This window comes from Trichoplax adhaerens, genomic scaffold (genome assembly GCF_000150275.1).
Source record: "Trichoplax adhaerens TRIADscaffold_15 genomic scaffold, whole genome shotgun sequence".
NCBI classification, from domain to species: domain Eukaryota; kingdom Metazoa; phylum Placozoa; class Uniplacotomia; order Trichoplacea; family Trichoplacidae; genus Trichoplax; species Trichoplax adhaerens.
In genome coordinates this window covers 289,105-308,640 of record NW_002060957.1, presented here as the reverse complement: position 1 = coordinate 308,640, position 19,536 = coordinate 289,105, and the positions used below count along the sequence as shown (strand labels likewise).

Sequence of the window (19,536 nt, the reverse complement as noted above, 5' to 3'; positions counted from 1 at the left end):
ATAGCTAGTGGTAAAAGATTATCATCTTCTCTTGAAGCAAAATCAACTGTCCCAAGGGCTCCTAATGACCAACCTTCTAGATCTGAAACAGCAACATTTTCCAGAAGCTATAAACCTAAACATTCCTTGCCTGTCGTTAAATCTTCTACAAATCATAGTAAATCTAGTATGCAAAATAATCATCCAGCGGTAACCGCTCAACGAGTAACGCAATCATCATCTAATAATCAACGGCAAAAGATACCTCCCAAACCAAAAACACTTATTTGTTACATATGCGGTCGAGAATTTGGAACATCTTCATTAGCTATTCACGAACCTCAATGTTTAAAGAAATGGGAAATTGAAAATAGTAAATTGCCTAAAAAGTTACGTAGACCCTCACCTGTTAAACCAACACTAGAGTCTAACAATGATGGAATCACCCATCAACATTCGGAAATGAATCGTTTAGCTTATAAATCTGCGATGGATCAATTACTCCCTTGTCAGAATTGTGGAAGGACGTTTTTACCGGATAGACTACCAGTTCATTTACGCAGTTGTAAACCTTCGCCGACTAAAGCGAACAATAAAACAACTGAACGACCAAGAACAACAAGAAGTGCTAAAAACACCTCAAAGATATCACTAGAATTTCATGCCGAGAGTGAAAACCGTCCTACCGGGAATAAGTCAGTTAACTCCGAAAAGGAGCAAGATCATAAAATGATGAACAGCATCCCTTACGTAATATGTTATATTTGTGGTAGAAAATACGGTAGTGCATCAATTAAGATTCATGAACCACAATGTTTGAAAAAATGGCAATCAGATAATGCTGCTTTACCTCCAGAGCAACGTCGAAAAACCCCAGTCAAACCAGTTGAAAGAGCCTTGCCAACATCAGGGCAAAAAATATCTCGATCTGAATGGGAAGCTTCTAATGAGGGTGCTTGGAAATCGGCACAAGCTCAACTAGTACCCTGTCCTCATTGTGGGCGTACATTTTTACCCGATAGACTGCAAGTCCATTTAAGATCTTGTAAGCCTAAACATTAACTATCAATCTGCAAAGGTTGATCATTAAATCGCCAATAGAACGGCTTGTTTTCACTTTATTATAATTAAATCAGTAAAATAATTCCAACAGGTTTATCACAACCGTTTATAAATCATAAAATTTAATTTAACTATATCCTAGTTTGCTACAGCATTTTGAAAGCAAGCGTTAATATCGGAATTAACGCTAGCAATAGCAACTTATGCCATGACAGCATAAATAATGTTATTGTGTGTTAAAGTTAATCAACCATTGTCTTTCCTGTATATTTACAATTGCACCGATTAGCAAACAGCGCACAGATTCATGTAATAAAATTGTGTCCAATGACTGATATAAGCAAAATATATCTTGATACATATTCAGCGGACGCTGTAAATTGCTTGTATTAATGTACAGCCTTCAAGAGCTAATTTCCGATATTAGTACAAAAATAGATAAAAATTCAGTTTTCACAATTGTATACTAGGTCGTATTATTTAAAAAAATTATTTAAGCAAGTACAACTAGATGAATAAGCCTTATTAGGCAATTAACAGTGTGGAAAAAGAATACGGTGCGATACAAATGCCATAATTTAAGTTCAACTTTACGTAAATAACAGTTTCTTTCTAAAAATCAAATAGTACAATACTATGGCAGCGGATCAAAGTTATCGATTCTTGCAAATATACAGTAGCACAACTTCGAAAAGATGCAGTCTAATATACAACTAATAGATACTAATAACCAAAACTACTCTTTCCGTAAAGAAATTAATGTCTACAACATTTCATCAGCAAGATCTCCGGGCGCCTCAGTAATATCATTATTAGCCAACATATAATTATCGGTATCTATTGATCGGCAGTTACTGATAGCATAACGTAGCTTCTCTGCCATAACCTCTTGTGATGAATAAGATGGTAGTCGTAATTGGAAGAAACATGTTTGCGACATAGGCAAAGAATCTAACGGCTGAAGAGCATAAGACACCAATTAACGCTAGTGAAGCAGCTAAATATTCACCTATTCGTAAAGCTGATAATACGATCGCGAAAATACTTACCCGATCAACCTTGATAACTTGAAATTTTTGCCCTAAATCCATTTTATTTGATGGTAGTCTAGATCTACCAGAAATGAAACGCATGAAAAGGACTTTCTCCTTACTACTAAATGATTCCAAAATAGACCATAACCAGGACAATAATTGATTTATTTCTTCTCCTGCTTTAAAACTAAAGACATGGCAAAAGAAATTAACTACCTCGATAGATAGTTAAGTATACGAACAGATTGTATTGCTTGTAGAAGAAAGATTTTAAATCGTACCTAATCATACTTTTAAGTACCGAGATATCAATCTCAGCTGCCCCACAAGTGATCTTTTCCAACTGTAATTCGGTCATAAAAGATAATAATGGAACGGGAATGACCCATGACATTCCCTTTCTAATAGCAGCGATCTAAATTTACAATATATTGACATTGATAATCATAAACTTCAAACCCGCAACAATGGTATAAATTAAAAAGCTTACAGTATAACTGATTGTATAATCAAATTACCTGGGAATCTACTTCATGCAATCTAAATTCGATTGCAGATTTAACATAATTCATTCTCGTATTGTATGATAATTCAATATTTCTACCACCAGGAACGATAGGAACAAACTTGCCATTCGAATCTTTAGCAACAAAGGTACTTATGGGAAAATACTACCAAGAATACAAACATAGTATAATAAGTCGAACAAATATACATCCATATGACGTATCAATTAAGAATTTATTCATCTTAATAATACCTCCTGGAATGTGTTCTCGTCAATATCATTATATTCTACGTCTCGAAGACTTCGCATAGTTTGGATAAATAAAGTATCAACCTATATTTATACGACAAAGTTAATTAATCTTACGCGGAAACAGTAAATGCCCAAATTCATTTATACGCTAACACGAAATCTTTTGATGTATTGTAGTTTAGATTGAAACGAGTGAGTAGTAACCATAATATAATTGATACCTCTTCAATATCGCCTTCAGTTAATGGAATGCCACATATCTGCTTCCAAACTGTCGGAGACAAGTGAAGATCTAATGGCTTTTTTGATCGTACACTTATACCGAGTAACACTCCCAAGAATTCAAATTTTTTCAATTCTTCTATCGATGATGCTGACGGGTTAATAATAAATCTTACGGATTGTAAACAAACAATACAACAGAGTAAGCATTCCACCTTTTCAAGATATTATATCAATATCATATACACGATAACTACCTATCCTGATTGTAGCCAAGTTGATCAACTGAATTTGGCGTTGGAATAAGTAGTGAGACATCATTGCTTTCTAATTCCTAGTAATTTTATAATTTAAGTGTAATTTTTGAGCACGGGTATTAAAACTTTAAAATATCTTCAAGTAACTTTCAGTACTACAGCATACCTTACACATTTCACTAACTGTATCATCAAAGACTCCACCAGCATCATCAGCACCTTCACCCACTAGCTTAACTTTCCAGGCTCTCATAGGCAGACATAGCTCAGCTAAGTTGGATTGCATCACTTGCTGCGCAATTTGGACGAAAATAGGCTTACAATGTTCATCACTAATTTAAAAGTGTGAATAAAACTATTTGTTAGAGTTTCATGGGTATATTGTTAATACTGTGTTATTGTCAGTCTTTACCGAGTGCTTAATCGCTCCACCTTGACCGTTGGTCCAAAATTACGATTGTGTAGCATGGTTTTACTGATGTGACGAAGGAATGGTTGCATCGTTACTCGTGTTGGTAATAAAGGGCGCAAAAATCCTTGCATGATGCCCATAAATCCGTTGCTGATATGGCTCAACTATTAGAAAAATTTAATAAGTACAGTTATTGATCTCAAGATAGCTGATGTAAACAGCTGAAAGCAAACAGAATACAATATACCTTTTTAGGACATAAATCAAGTAATCTCCAGGAATAATAAATAGCTTCGGACATGTCTAACAGATATTGTAATCTAGATCTGATCAGTTGTATATCTATCCCAGCAAGGGAACCATAGATTTCTGGTATTCTTTCCGGTAAACCTAATTCCAATGAACTTGACGTTGCCATAGCTTTTCGAATACTTGCTGGCGCTACTGTCCACGCTGCACTGTGATTATGTCCAGCTGAAATCTAATAAAAGTAATAGGTCAATATACTAAGGTAATTAAGCAGAAATGCTAACAAAAATGTTGAATAAAGAAGCGTTTACCTGGCGAATGCCTTTCCCTTGAAGACTTGATATAAGGCAAGGTTCCCGTTGTGGTAGCGTTTGACCTAATCCAAGCTGAGTGATAAATTGGATAAATGAGTGAGCATAAATTATATTGGCATTTTACTACCATTAGCATTAAATGGATAAGAAAAACTTTTGACTACTATTGAGTCTTACTTGTCCATCTGTATCATTGCCCCAACTCCAAACATCTCCCTCTTTCGTTAGTGCTAAGGCATGTTCATAACCAGCTGCAATATCCTCTATAAATTGCTCGGATAAAGCCATAACTTGTTGCGGATAATAGTCGGCGTGCTGCGTATCGACTTCGAAAATCCCGTTACATCGATTGTGACCACAAGAATAAACTTTCCCTTCTTTTGTTAACGCTAAAGTAAAACGAGCACCACAGCATATCTTCTTAATGTTCAATTTACTAAATGCATCAACATATTGGGGGGTCATTTTAGCTGTGGTTCTACCTAAGCCTAGTTGTCCATACTCCCCTTCGCCAAAAGTCCACACTGACTCTCGATCCGTTGTAACAACAACGGTATGATTAGCACCACATGCAATCAATTCTACCATGATTGGTTGTAGAGCGGTAACTTGTGCTGGCAATTTTTTATTGCTAGTATTACCTAAACCTAATCGCCCTAAGTCGCTAGCGCCAAACGTAAATAGCTTGCCATCAACAGTAACAATAGCTGAATGTTTATGGCCACATGCAACATGAAGAACATCTTCTCCTCTTAATGCTTCAATCTGTCTTGGGCGGCGCTGACGTTCGCTATTTCCATGACCCAGTTTTCCATAATCACCATCTCCCCAACTAAATACTTCGCCCGTTTCAGTCAATGCGAGTGAATGCCCCTCCAAACCTGTCGATGTTGCTAATTCTGTTACAACAAATCCTTGTAAGGCTGTAATAGGCCTAAGGCGCGGCAAGTCGTCCGAATTACCTTGCCCTAGTCGACCATAACTTCCTTCACCGCAAGCAAGAACCGTGCCATCATGTTCAATAACGAAAGTACTATTATGGCCACAATGAATTTGCTTAGCTTTAGAAAATGAACTCGTTAATGTCGGCTGTAAGACTAGTCGGCCTGATTCAGCTAATTGGCCATGGCGGCCACCACCCCATGTATAAGCTTCACATTTTGCACTCATTTTCCAATCTTGCGGTCTATCTGTAACCCATTCTATAATTTCACGATCCATGGCCAATTTCCAAGGTGGAAGAATTTCGTTCTCCTTGGTAGAAGTGATTAGTTGGAACAAATTCTGCTGTCGACTACATTGAAGTGATACACAGAGTTGTTCTGCCCTACAATAATCTACAAGCCATTTCCATTCCGGTAATGGATATATCGTTTCTAAATTTATGGAGCGCTTTATCGGATCATAACAAATAATTCTATCTAAATTCAGTGTACAAACGATTGATGTGAGACTTTGAAGGTAACGGCTGTGCATTAATTGATCGCCATCTTTAATAATACATTTTTCATAAGTATACTGTTCTAACATGATGGCTGGTAGATTTTTAATCAATCCACATAAACAAGGTGCAATATCTAATTGAGTAAAACCACATAAATGCAAGGAATGTTTTGATACTGCAGAATAACGGATTTTCTCCAACCAATCATCATTAAACAGAAATACAGTAACGTCCTTCAATCCTACGCTGCCTAAGGCAAGGCCAAAGTTACCCAAAGATTCAAAACAAACAACGGGTTTATTGCTTTGGTATGTTTGTAACGGGATTCCATCATAAGCGGACCAAAAATTAACCTGATGATCTGCACACAAAGACACTAGGACGGAGTCATTTGAAATGAATGCTAACGAAACAATACTATCCTCATGGCCAGCAATATTGTAAAGGTGATAAATATTAGAATATTGATGACGCGATAAATTTTTACTATTGAATTGCTTACGTTCGAATGCACTTACGGGCGAAATCGATTGATGTTCAAAATTAGATGAAACTCCCTGATATGATACAACATACATTCGAATTAAGCCAATATCGTCTCCAGTAGCAAATAAACATGTCTCACCCGTTTTATCTACAAATCCATTTGACCATTTAATGATTGTAGTATTGAGTGGAATTGTAAAGTCTAGCTTAAGTTCTTGATTATCTTCCACCCAAATCATAGCAGTTGAGTCATCATGACTGGCTACAATGATCGATAAATACCTTCCTGACACATCCCAACTAGTAGTAATATCACATTCATCCGGATGTCGATATATTTCTACTGGATCGAATAGGTGAGATAGCAATCCAATTTGGATGATGCCATCAGCGCTAGCAACTATAAAATAGCTTGATGTACTGTGCCAAGCTAATGATGTAATGGCTGAAGATCGCTGAAATGCTGGCATAGGTCTTTTCTGTAACGCGTCATTATTGTTGACTTCCAATATAAATACGTCGCCATTCTCTGTTCCCACTAGTAAATAGTCTCTTATATTTTCTTCACCTGAGTTGATACGTCGATATCGTGGCCACGTCAAACACGTTACATGGCATGCTTGTGTATAAACTGAACGTTTACCATTGGAGGTAACACCAAAATAAATCTTCCTACGCTTACTACCAGCGAAATATTTTCCATTGGAATTGAATTGTAAATTACCAATATATTTTCGGATTTTATTTTCTTCATGAAATAAGTTGGCGTCATCGCAATCTATATTAGTATCAGTTTCTTCAACATCCAGCACTGTAGCATGGTAGCCACCAGTTTTAAGTTCCCTTAAATAGACCGTATTACTAACAGTACTAATAACAACAAGTCCAGAATCAAAATGACAAGACAATGATATAACTGGCGTCTTATGTGCTGATAATAATTGAGTTGAACAAGATGGCAAGTAACATTGCAAACTCTTGAGGGACTTGAAAGTTATCTTGGTATCTGATTTGGAACCGAAATGAGCTAATTTACCCATCAGTATTGCAAGTTGATAAGCAGCCCACGAACGTTCCCATGAAGGTAAAAGTTTACTTATGCTACAAGCAGCTAAAACATTCAATAGTGGTAGTAAAAGGTCCTTGTTTCCGAGTATGTGATGAGATCTCGTCGGAATCCAAGCCTGATTTTGCTGCGAATGTGCCGCTAATGAATCAATCACTGTTTCAATTAACGACTTGACAATTGATAGATTTCTTGATGAGCAAAATATTTGGTGATCTGATATTGCTGCTTTAGGATCGGTTAAAATGTTAGTTCCATCATTATTAATTCCTTCTCCAAATGCAACCTTAGACAAGTCATAGGTGCATAATAAAACCACTTGTCGAAAAGCGGATTGGTCATAGGATATTAATACATTGATTGCAGAAATTATAACGTCAATTTGTTCTGCTGAAGATATACCTAATAACAAAGTTGAGACTGATTAAATAAGGAGTAAAATGGTGATAACATTCAAAGCTAACATTTCAACTTACCATACATACTAACATAATCTTGATCTATTCTACCAGCAATTGCAATTTGCAACAATTTAATCAACTTGTCAGCATCATCAAGTTCAAGAACATGTAAATACTTTAATTTTTCCGCATGTGAAGGTAAATAATAAAACAAGGCCAATAAATAGGTTGTTGTTATTCTAGCTGCGCAAATCTGGGATGCTACGGTACATCGACGCATAGCAAAAATTCGATCAGATTTGCTTTTCAAGCGTTGGCCTTGCTGCGCCAGAGACCCACGAAGTTTTTTCTTTTCTATAGTTACACTTCGAGTAGATTGTTGGCTGCCTTCTGAATTTATTTGGCAGTGTGCATAACAGGCAAAGTGATTGCCTAATGAATCAGTTTGATCATACTGCATGATATTATCTTTAAAATCGATAAAAGAAAATTTAAGAACAGGCGCTATATCATCGAAACTATCACTTGCTAAACGTAAATCGGCAGTATCATTGGCATCAATAACTAGTCCTTGACTTGTTTTCGATCTATCAGATGGGCTAAGGAGATCAAATGCTTCCTCTAGTAATTTAAATCTTCCAAAGCTGTAACGATTTTCAACTGTAGATAATTTTGTTGTTATTTCACCTCCACTACCATACTGCCGCAAATAGTTGCTACGGCAAGAAGGACATAGATAATAGGGAGTTCCAGATCCGCAAACTTGATTAACAGAAGAATTTGAATTACAGCCTGGATGATAACTACGCATATGCCTGTCCATATTACTTGAGTTAAGTAAACATAACTCACAGACTTCATTAGAAGCATGTAAAGTGGGCACTTGGGTAGTTGCACTGCCAATTACACTATGGCCAGATAACTGTGACATACGCGTAGATTGATCAAAAAGATGGCTATTTAGTTGATTGACATGAGTAGGCGTACTCTGATCATGAACATGAAAATGACGAGCAGAAGTAGCGGCATGATCATCGGTAGAGTGTAATTGTGATCTAATTTCAGATCTAAGTAACCATGATAACATATCACGAATATTTGGAATAGTATTTTCATCAGCTGTTGCTTCAATAGCCATTTGAATTTGTGTTCGTGAAAAACCCATCTCTAATAATGGCCCAGAAATCGATGTAGAAATATTTGCAACAGTCAAACCGCTTTTATCACTAATTGCTCTTGCTGAGTGATCGCCAACAATTCTACCAGCCATTTCTGCTGCATCAACAGACTTTATTTTGGTTGGTGAAGAGGATAAGGATTCTCTATCCCATTCATTTTTATTAATAAAACCTTGAATTTTAGTGACAAAAACAGAGAAAACTCGATCAAATTCTGTAAAAGGGATAAATCGGCGAATTGGCGATGATGAAATAGCACTTCGCACAAAATACTTCATAAAGGGGATGCAGACTTGCTTTAGTGAGTCATTCGTACAACTATCATATAGTTCTACTGCTTCTTGTCCAGACAGTAACTGTGTAAATTTTCTACAACTGATTAAAATCATCAAAGCCTTCGTGGCTGTAAACTGCAAGTGTGATAATTTAACAGTATTGAGCTCGCTATCTTGCCTTATTTGAATTAACTTATAGTAAGATGATATCCATCTAGGCAACTGAACATCATTACCCTCGCGCAAATGTGCTGAGTCGACAGAGTTTGCAAAAGCTGTAGAGGCAATGTCATGATCTTGTACATTATCACCATCAAAAAGCGAATTTGCACGATACTCTTTCAAAGGATTCTCAGGGAGGCCAGAAAGATAAATAATGCTTTGTATAACATCGGCATTAATACAGTCTAATCCATCTATATCAAAAGACTTCGGCTTGTACAACTTTAGCTGAGCTAAAGGAATCTCACTAAAAAGATAATACAAGCAAGATAGAACATAAAGTTAGCAAAAAATCTTACAAGATTTGGATAATCTCATTTATTACTAATTACTATCTATAAATAGTAGTAAGTTATAACAAAATGATTTGTCAACCTCACAGCTGCATCGGTATCATTCCATAGTACTGTTACAAGTTTACTGTAACTTCGTTTCATGCCAAGAAGTGTTACTATTCGCGAACTTGGTTGATGCTGACAAGTACTACCAACCCTATAACCACAATCGATGCCACCCAATACTGCTAGAGCCGGCCAAGCTAATCTGCATAAAGTATGCAGACATAATTTAGGATAATCTGGATCCTGATGCTCTTCCAGTGAATCAACATTAAAAGCAACACTGTACACGATGCTATCACTGATTTGATGATGGGGGAAAATGTGGCTGTAGGTAACACCATCAGCTTCATCGTTATTTGCGATTAAGACGTTATCATTAATTGTCAAACGATTTATAATGGTTTCGTTTATAATTGTTTTCCAATTCTTATTTTCATGCAATTCTCTTATGAGCTCAACCAAGGCTTGTGCACTAATGACATGACTAGGAGCACATAATGGATCACCAGCTATAAGATCAATTGGTGGGCCGTCAATTCTCATATCCAGTAATGAAATTCTTTCTCCAGGGCTATTATTGCCAAATACAATTACAGGAAGTAATTCTTGACGATCGATATTTTCAAAAGCTATCATCGGCTCTTCATCATTTTTACCAAATGCAATATTACATGATTGCATATCAACAATAACAGTAATATAATCACCACCAGCATAAGATGGAAAAGTTGATGAAGGAAGTTCACCACCATGATACAAACTACCGTTACAAGCACGATATAACCACATATCCGAAGTTGTGCGATAATTATAATCGGTTATTGGATAACGTGTCATACCAATACAAACACCATCGCTATTTCGTGTATCCTGTGTTACATAGAAATTCCATCGTCGAGTACCAGATTTTATGCTAGAAGCGGCAATGCCGTATCCTCGCCCATTTACACTATGAACTAGAGTAGTAAGATTTTCAACCGTACAGCATATCGTAAGATCAGGATCAAAATTGGCTTTAATAGGTATAGCAGGATCTAAGTTCATGGGAGAATCAGTAGTATAATCCACAATTAATTTCGAGTAATCACTATACTCTGTTGACGGTTGAATAAATGACATCATATCGGATATATTATCGAAAAGCGATTCAATAATTTGCCGTATAACATGCTCATCAGCGGTCAAAGCTGATAGAGTACATTTTAGTAAGTTAATAGACAGTAACCGTTGTTGTATACTGATAACACCATCACCGCTGGTCTCCAAATATGAGTTATTAATTTCAAGAAGGCTTTTGACCCACTTCGTGGAACTTATAGTAGAAATAAAACTATTTGAAAATGACAGTCTTCTTATAAATACCAAAAATGCTGATAGATTCCAATCAGTGCCTAACAATGTATGACGACATTTCTTTAGTTTTAATAGAAGCTGCCACAATATTTCCCCGATTGAATCCATGGTTACTTTAGAGAACGATTTTGAAGTTAAACAAACACTTATACAAAATATCTGCAGTAATCTTAAACTTGCTACAGACATCAATAACTGCAACCAATTCTTGCTGGCAATATGAAATGGTGTCTGAGGTGAAAAGGCCACACTTCTTGAATGTAGCGACATCTTCAATGGATTGACTTTATTAATAAGACGACTAAGGATATTAACTACTTCACTGCTAATAAGAACTTTTAAATCTTCATAATTGTGATATAGACTTAATGACTGGAGAAGTACCAATATCGTGCACGACCAAGTATTTTGATCGCTATCCTTATCACATAGATACCGATGTAACAATCCTAGCAGCATACGATATAAACGATGGGTTGCACCTTGCATTTCCAACTGAGCTTCAGTTGTATTAAAAAACGTCATATCCTTCACAAGATAGAAATATAAACAGCAATATGGATTACAGTCAATATAACTCACTAACATCAGATCGGAACAATTATTATTTCAAGTCATTTTTGCCTTACCTGGTAATGGGTAAAATTTGTGTCCAACTTTATTGATGGAATGTTACCAAAACAACCAATAAGAAATTGCACTTGGCATGACGGAAGCGACGGCAATGAAAATCGTGGTGTTACTTCAGCAGAATGAATCAAATCAGGTGGTGTAACATCAGGAGATAATAGCGTCAATAAAACTTTGAGCCCATAAATTCTCATCTGTATAAAGCAGATGTTGTATTTTAACAGATAGAATTGAGGTTTTATGTTTCATCAGTGTTAATAATAATGAACATTAAAATTATCAGTTAACTAATAATTAATTAATAGTTTAAATAATAAATTCAGGTATTACCTCTGATTTCTGCCTACTATTACGGGCAATATCAATGATCATAGATGGCAGATCGATATTCTTACAACTTGACGATGTTGCTGCTATGGCTAGTGACATAAATTTCGCTACTTGATCACATATCTGCTTCATTTGTCGAAGGATAGCATTCTGACGGTTAGGTTCTAATTTATTTGCTAGCCCTTTTACTCCAATGTCAATGTTACCACTGTTATTTGCAGCATTCGTGCTTCCACTTGATAGACCTTCGTTTTGTTCATTTGAAGATCCTTAAGATCAAATTGTCCTCATTTTAACTATTATGACAATAATTAATACGCAAATTCTATGACACTATTCGCTAATCTAACCTGATGCCACTTTTTTCATAAAAAATTGTTCAACCACAAATTGAACTTCATCATTGTTAGCGAGCAATGCCGATTTTATATAACAGCATAAAAATAGAGCAAAAGACTTTAAACGATCCTGTATCTTCTTGAATGAATTATCTAAGAGTTAGGAATAGAAATTGAAATTAAAATCTTTTAGACATAACCGTAAATTGTAACAGGATATTATACACCGTCAGAATATAAATTTTTAAAACCTACCACCAAAGCCTTTGAATTTTTTAATCCAAGAAGTTAAGTTCGTCCTTAGTTTATTGAGATTTGTTAATACTAATCTTAGCGGTGAATCGTTCGATTGTCTAAAATATGCATTAATTATTCAGTAGGAATGGCTGGAAAAATGATGATGTAAATATTGACTCAATGCAATTACCTTGAGTTAATTATATCAACGCCAGCAAATCGACAGTGTTTCAACATGCTTGCTAAAGCATACTTACAAGCATCATCCAATAAGACATTATATTTAGTACTTAGCTCATCCTGGCCTAATGTGAAAGAGTTAATAATAAAGTAGGTTTAAGACGCAATCATATAATGTAACTTTGTAATAAGACAATTAATACCATCATCATCCAACCATTCTCTCACGTGTTGCCAAAGTAGCTCAGTTGCTGTATCACTTTTATTAGGATTTATTAATCCAACTATGCTAGGATTGATTTTAATGATCAAATTTTCCATTTCCTCTTCTGAAATTACACGTCGATGGTATTCATCTAAAGAAATGACATTTAAAATTTAATTATACTAACAATTTAATATGGATTATTCAACATCAGAATACCTTCATTAATACACTCTTCAAAGCCGTTCTGCAATAAAGTGCTTTTAATCCAATAGTTGACGATATCTTCATTACATGACGGCATGTCATACAACATGCCACCTATGCAGCGGCCGATTAAAAAACAGCAAGTACGTTGAATATCTAGTAGCCATACATATGGCTCTTTATATTCTAATCCAAATTCCTTATCGCTTGTTTCCGTTTTCTCTGAAGAATAGTAATTTGATGCATAGCGTTAAGTTACGAATTTGTATATTTAATAATTAGTAAATAATTAAAGAAAAATACTTTACCATTAGATAAGTTCTCCAATTCTTTATCAACTGATTCTATGCCTGGTAGTAAGCATAGAAAGTCATCAAGGCATGAGACCAACAAAATTAAATCCGGCAAATACGTTTTAGTAATCATTGGAGGTAAGAGGAGAAGAGAGTGAGTTACTTGCGAAAGATGGGTCCCAACTACTGAATTCAATACGGCTTCTGTCATAATTAATTAATTCAAAGAAAAATTAGGCAACATTAAAACAACATTAGACAACGTTGAAGAGCCTTTTTGATTTTCGTACCTAATACTTCGCGAATTTTATCTGCAACGCTGAAATGCTGCACAATTACTTTAGCTTCTACTAAGATATCCACTGTGGAAGTGGTCAATGCTGATACGTACGCATTAAGAGCTTCCAGGCACAATTTCGGCTAAGGAAAAATTAAAAAAGTTAAAAAGGTAAGAAAAGGTCCTTAAATGGTAACACATTTTAAGACTTACTTGTTGGTCAGAATGAGTTTTTCCAATATATTTATTACACAAAGTCAACAGATGTTTCTGCATTATTAATAAGAGATCGTCCATTTGCTGAAAAATTAATAGTCCCTCAGCTGAATTTATAAACTTTTCAGCATTTGTAGATGTATTCCTGATTTCTAGTATTTCTTCATGTTTCATGCTCTTTGCCTAATATTAAGAAAGAATAAAGTTATCATATTATAGATACTAAACAACAAGGCAAGCTCTGATAATGACCACAGATCGTGTCTACTCTGAGCCAATATACACATAATAAATGCAAACAATTTTAAAATTTTAACTACCCAAAAGCCCTTCAAATTGTTCAACAACATCATCATTAAGGATGTAGCTAAATTCATTCTTGATAAATCTGTGTCACTGGAATGTGTTCTGAACTCCATTAGGTTAGCGATACGTTCGTCATCATACAGATCTTTCAAAATCAAGCGTATTTGCGTAATCTAGTTACGACAAAATAAAATTGTGGCAGTTAAGGACTAATAAGGCAGATAATAAAACGTCTACTGGTCAACTATTACAGTAGTGTCTAGAAATTTCAGAAATAGAGCAAGTATAGTACTTGTCCTCTTGAGAGTGAATGCCATTTTTGGGAAACATGAGGCAAGAGTGATTGCAATAGTGTTACCATTTCCGGTAAGTCAGGTAACAATAAACGCGCCCCAACGGATAGCACATTTTTGGCGTCCTGCGATATAAATATTCAATAATTTTAAATATGATGCATTGATGGTTTCACTGATTGAAATTACAATAATGAAATAAACGGATAATGTAACGATAGCTTCCTTTTATGATAGATCATTGAACGAGACCTCAAAGTATTCTGGGGTATCAATGAGCCGAAACATAAGCTCCCTTAAAGGTTGTGAATATTGTCCAAGAGCAGAAGTCCACGAACACCAGTCAGTTGAAGCTAATGATAGATGTATTGCTAGAAGATTTAAACAAGTACAAACGAGTTGTTTTCTCTGCCTGCCACAATAAAAAATTTTAGGACTAATTAATTTAGAATATTTCGATAATTGAGTAATTCATGCTTTCATACTAGATACATACCCATGAGTAACAACTGAACTGGCCGTATCATTGAATGTACAAAATCTATCTAATAAATGATATAATTTCGAAAAAGTGTTTTCTTTTAGATCGATACAAAACGGTTTGTATGAGGTCACAATGCACCTAAAGACAGGGTTAATAATATTATTAAAGCCGGATAAATTTATGCTTCAATGAACACCTACATCAACAGTATGCATTCTAATCAAATCATTTCCTAGTCTATTTGCTTTACCATTTTGTTAATGCAATTACCTATCAGTTGGCAGAGCTGTCCATGCTATGCTATGCGATGTGCCAACCGATATTTGATATATAACATGATTATCAAAACCAGTAACTTTTCTCGGTAGTAAAACGGGGCTATTATTATTACCAAGACCACACTGGCCAGAAGCATTATTTCCCCAAGAATAGACATCATTATCTAATAGAAATTAAATTCATATGAAGCACTACAGCTTGTAGTCGTAGCATAACAATAAGTATTTTATTCGTGAAAGCCTTACCGCAAGTCAAAGCTAAACAGTGGTTATCACCAACAGCAATATCAATAATTTGAAGATCTTGAAATTCATCTAGCCGCTTTGGTACCAAGAAAGTAGCATCAGCCTGGCCATAACCAAGACAAGGCCCGCTACCCCATACAAATACCTTTTATTGTGATATTATTGACAGAAAATAATCGTATCAAAGCAATTTCGTACACAGTACAACATTACGTTTTAATAAAAAAATTAAAAAGAAAATTTATAATCCAATACTTTATCAGTAAAAGAATTTTTAAAATTAAAATTGAAGTAAAAGAGTACAAATTAATATTTACTGCATACCTGACCAATCGATGTTAAAGCTAAAGAACTTTGGCTAGCACAACAAACTTTACGAATTAGCAAGCCTTGTAAATTGGAAATAACCTGTAATCATATTATACAAGTAGTGAATAAAAATAGCACACTGCCCGTATCGAACACATTATTAGTAATTACGCTAATACCTTAGGTCTATACACTCTGCTTGTGTCGCCATGGCCAAGTTTACCTGTAATTTATATTATTTATATACATAAATTGCAAGCAGATTTGTAATACATGTATCTCTCTATATATTAAAACTATAAACTATACCGTTGTCGCCAGCACCAAATGACCATACTGTAGTTGCATCTTGTGATATTACGACAGTGAAAGAACTTCCACAACTAACTGAGCCGACACCAGTAATGTCCTTAACCAGTGTAGGAATACTTCTACTATGATTATCACCATGACCTGTAATTAATTGTATCATAGCATCATATTTATACCGTATAGATTAGCAATCCTTGTTTGATCGCAAGCATATTGTAAGCTAACATAATTAAAATTACCTAATCTTCCGTAATCTCCATCTCCCCAAGTGTATAGTAGGCCTTCACTTGTTATAGCAGCACTATGCCGATATCCAACAGCTATTTGACGTACAACCTTCAATAGATGTTATTAGATCATCGCTATCAATATAACTTTGCAATGAAGAATGACGATTAATAATTATAATTAATAGTAATAGTACCTTTCCTTGCATAGGACCTAAAATTAATTTAGGACTTTTCTGAGTGACATGATTGCCATGGCCTAACTTACCATAATCACCTAAGGTAAAGTCATAGAGTGGTCTATTGAGCGATATAATAACGATTTCCCTCAAGTTTTTATGACAAATATCATTAAGTATGCAAATAACTTGAACTTTGCAGTTAAAAATAACGCTATTCTGTACAATGTCAATCATTGCATTACCATCTCCCCAACTATAAATTCGACCATCGCTTGCTATAGCCAACGTATGTCCATCAGAGCCTTTAGATGATACCAAATTTTTAATTTTACATTCGTGTTCAAATCTAATCAATTTTGGCCGATTTTGATTACTCGAATCCCCAAGTCCTAATCGGCCGTAATTACCCTACACGATATGCGCAATAATTGATCATTACAACAATAACCAAGGCCTAATTGAAATAATCAAGAGTATAAACTAGCCTTGCCACAGGCTTTCACATAGCCATTATGGGAAACAGCAAAGGTACAGTATTGTCCAGCTACCATCTATTTGAATAGAAGATATCGGAATGGAGAAGTTTAGCTCACACCAGTCACACATAAAACAATGCAATTCTTGTATATTAATATTATTGATATAGAAATAATTTAAATAAGATAATAATACATATAATTATCATTGATAATCTTACCTGTTCACTATTTGCAAAAGAAGGTGTAAGGTGTGGTATTAGCATTTTCTCTGGTTCGGATATACCCAACTGGTAACTACTATTGCTTCCCCAAACATAAACATGTGATTCTTTAACGTGATCAGTTTGTAATGAAGAATCGACGGTATCTCGAAAAATGCCTTCATGTTCACGTGCTAAACTGGCTACCTATAAATGCAATCCAATCATTTATGTTATTAATCAGTAATAATAATGTATCCATTACGTGCAGGCTATACCATCATTACTGTTGATTGAATTCTACCTCTTGCAGCAAGTGTATAGCAGCATCCTCGATGTAAATGTATTCTTGTTGTGTGCTGGTAACAGATTTATTCTCACTGCCATTTGCCTATAAAATTATTAAATGAAATTATTTGTAATACGTTGACTATTGATCTCTCACTCTTACCAGTGTTTTGTTAGAATAGGGTGGTATCATTAACAATTTGTCAATAGAAATAGGCATCTTACTGTACAGAATGAATGAAAACTACAACGTCAGACAGTATTACCTAAAAATAACTTTGACTTACTGCAATGGATTCAACACCAATTGATTCAATTGATTCATAAATTGATATCAATAATGATCGATAGCACTATGCAACAAGATACCGTATACCGATATTTATATTAGAATATCTTACATTGCCAATTTCAATTTGTAGCAATAAACGATTAAATAGATCGCCATGGATAGCCATGGGTTGGTCTTGAGGCAAAGGATGAGGAGAATTAGCTAACGATAATGCTAATTGTATCCAATTGAGAATAGCACCAAGAGAGCCTTTCTGTATTGCAATGGTTAATAATAATTCAATGGCTATTTGTCGACCTTCAAAAGTATTACCGGAATCAGCTTGTAGCGATGATGTCAAAAATTCAACGACGCTATTTAAAGTATCTTGAGCTAATCTAGGTAATTTGGGCTCACTAGCTAAACTTAACGGAGGCATCAACATTAACGTTTGTAAAGCGGTTGAAAGAAGTTGATTCCAATAAGTACTACTCTTGGCATCATTCAACCATGACTGTTTTAATAGCATAAATATGACATTGATACCAGTCTTGACACCCACTTCAATTAATAAATTGACTCCTTGCGATTGTCCAGTTGTAGCAAGATTGGTTATGGCTGAAGTCGATGGGCGATAAAGAGAATTGGATGAATCAGGCCCTCTTGTCGGACCACTGGAATGTGTCGACGACGCTGCTGCAACACTTTGTAAGAGAGGCTTGTCTTGGCTATAATATCGATAAAAGTTGGCATGATATAATCGTTGTAGGATAATTAATCGTTTGCGAAGATAAGTCGTAAATGGCAACTGAGTATTGACTGCTTTAACTAATCGATATTGATTGAGGATTAAAGTGTTGAGGTAGTCTACTAACAACGATTGATCGATCGTCTTGCTTTCATAGGTGGGCAAGGCACTATAAGTACTATTTTGATGGTCATGATTGGCTGCTTGGGCCTCACGGTTGGTTACCAATTTGTCGAACAATCCATCAATACCATGACGTGATGTAAACAGCCTAATATTTTCATTACTCCAATCAGCATTCAAATGGTCATACCACGTTAAATGATAGCCTTGACTCCATTCACAACTATTCTCTTGCATGGTGATGGAGATTGATGATTAAGGTTGAATTTAGATAAGTTTCAATTGTACTACACTCCACGCTGCTTGATTGATTTCATGTAAACTTCTATAGTCTAATATCCAAATCGGCAATATCGACAATAATTTAATTATCTTAAAAAATATCAGTAATTATGATGTGTAATTGTAAAATAAAATCCTCTCTTCTCAACCCTAATAATAATATGCTATCCTCAACGGATTGTGCTGACAAGCCATCATGTTGTGAAAACTAGCAACCCATCATCACTCATAACAACAACTTTGAATCAAGCTCCTTTTTCGAGACGATAATACCGTCGGTTGTATCAAGAATAGTTTCCTGTAAGCGAAGACGATGATTAAAATAGCCTGTGTCTGTAGACAAGTGGAGAGAGAGAGAGAGTAATAATAAATAATAGGACAACTTGAACTCAATTAGTAATATCCCAATCGAGCTGGCAATATCAACAGTAGTAAAGCTTTCTGTTAGCTGAACGCCAGTTCATCTCGGTGAACTATAATAAGGATTAATATCGCCTCAAAGACATAAATAAGACAGTAGAGTATCATACTAAAATCCAT

General features: G+C 35.2%; 3 protein-coding genes across 3 annotated transcripts; 2 read left to right on the top strand and 1 right to left on the bottom strand.

The window, feature by feature from the left end:
- Positions 1-249: 249 nt before the first annotated feature.
- Positions 250-564, top strand: TRIADDRAFT_17879 (uncharacterized protein; the record flags this gene model as incomplete). Its single annotated transcript, XM_002116408.1, has 1 exon — positions 250-564. A coding segment is annotated over one exon (315 nt), but the record flags the coding sequence as incomplete, so codon positions are not given.
- Positions 565-708: 144 nt separating this feature from the next.
- Positions 709-1,041, top strand: TRIADDRAFT_30764 (expressed hypothetical protein; the record flags this gene model as incomplete). Its single annotated transcript, XM_002116407.1, has 1 exon — positions 709-1,041. The coding sequence occupies one exon, from the start codon at positions 709-711 to the stop codon at positions 1,039-1,041; it is 333 nt and encodes a 110-aa protein (XP_002116443.1).
- Positions 1,042-1,804: 763 nt separating this feature from the next.
- On the bottom strand, positions 1,805-18,951 carry TRIADDRAFT_60369 (uncharacterized protein; the record flags this gene model as incomplete). Its single annotated transcript, XM_002116320.1, has 39 exons — positions 1,805-1,999; positions 2,091-2,262; positions 2,357-2,490; positions 2,594-2,746; positions 2,836-2,916; positions 3,057-3,228; positions 3,315-3,391; positions 3,481-3,606; positions 3,747-3,890; positions 3,974-4,207; positions 4,287-4,361; positions 4,467-7,687; positions 7,762-9,608; positions 9,737-11,583; positions 11,685-11,879; positions 12,016-12,284; positions 12,366-12,506; positions 12,609-12,706; positions 12,781-12,895; positions 12,974-13,126; positions 13,195-13,404; positions 13,491-13,679; positions 13,766-13,895; positions 13,966-14,151; positions 14,633-14,692; positions 14,820-14,979; positions 15,064-15,189; positions 15,322-15,493; positions 15,576-15,720; positions 15,900-15,983; positions 16,064-16,107; positions 16,194-16,337; positions 16,436-16,532; positions 16,621-16,700; positions 16,848-17,013; positions 17,303-17,491; positions 17,589-17,675; positions 17,860-17,925; positions 17,974-18,951. 39 exons carry the CDS (start codon positions 18,949-18,951, stop codon positions 1,805-1,807), a joined length of 12,762 nt encoding a protein of 4,253 aa, XP_002116356.1.
- Between the last annotated feature and the right edge of the window lie 585 nt (positions 18,952-19,536).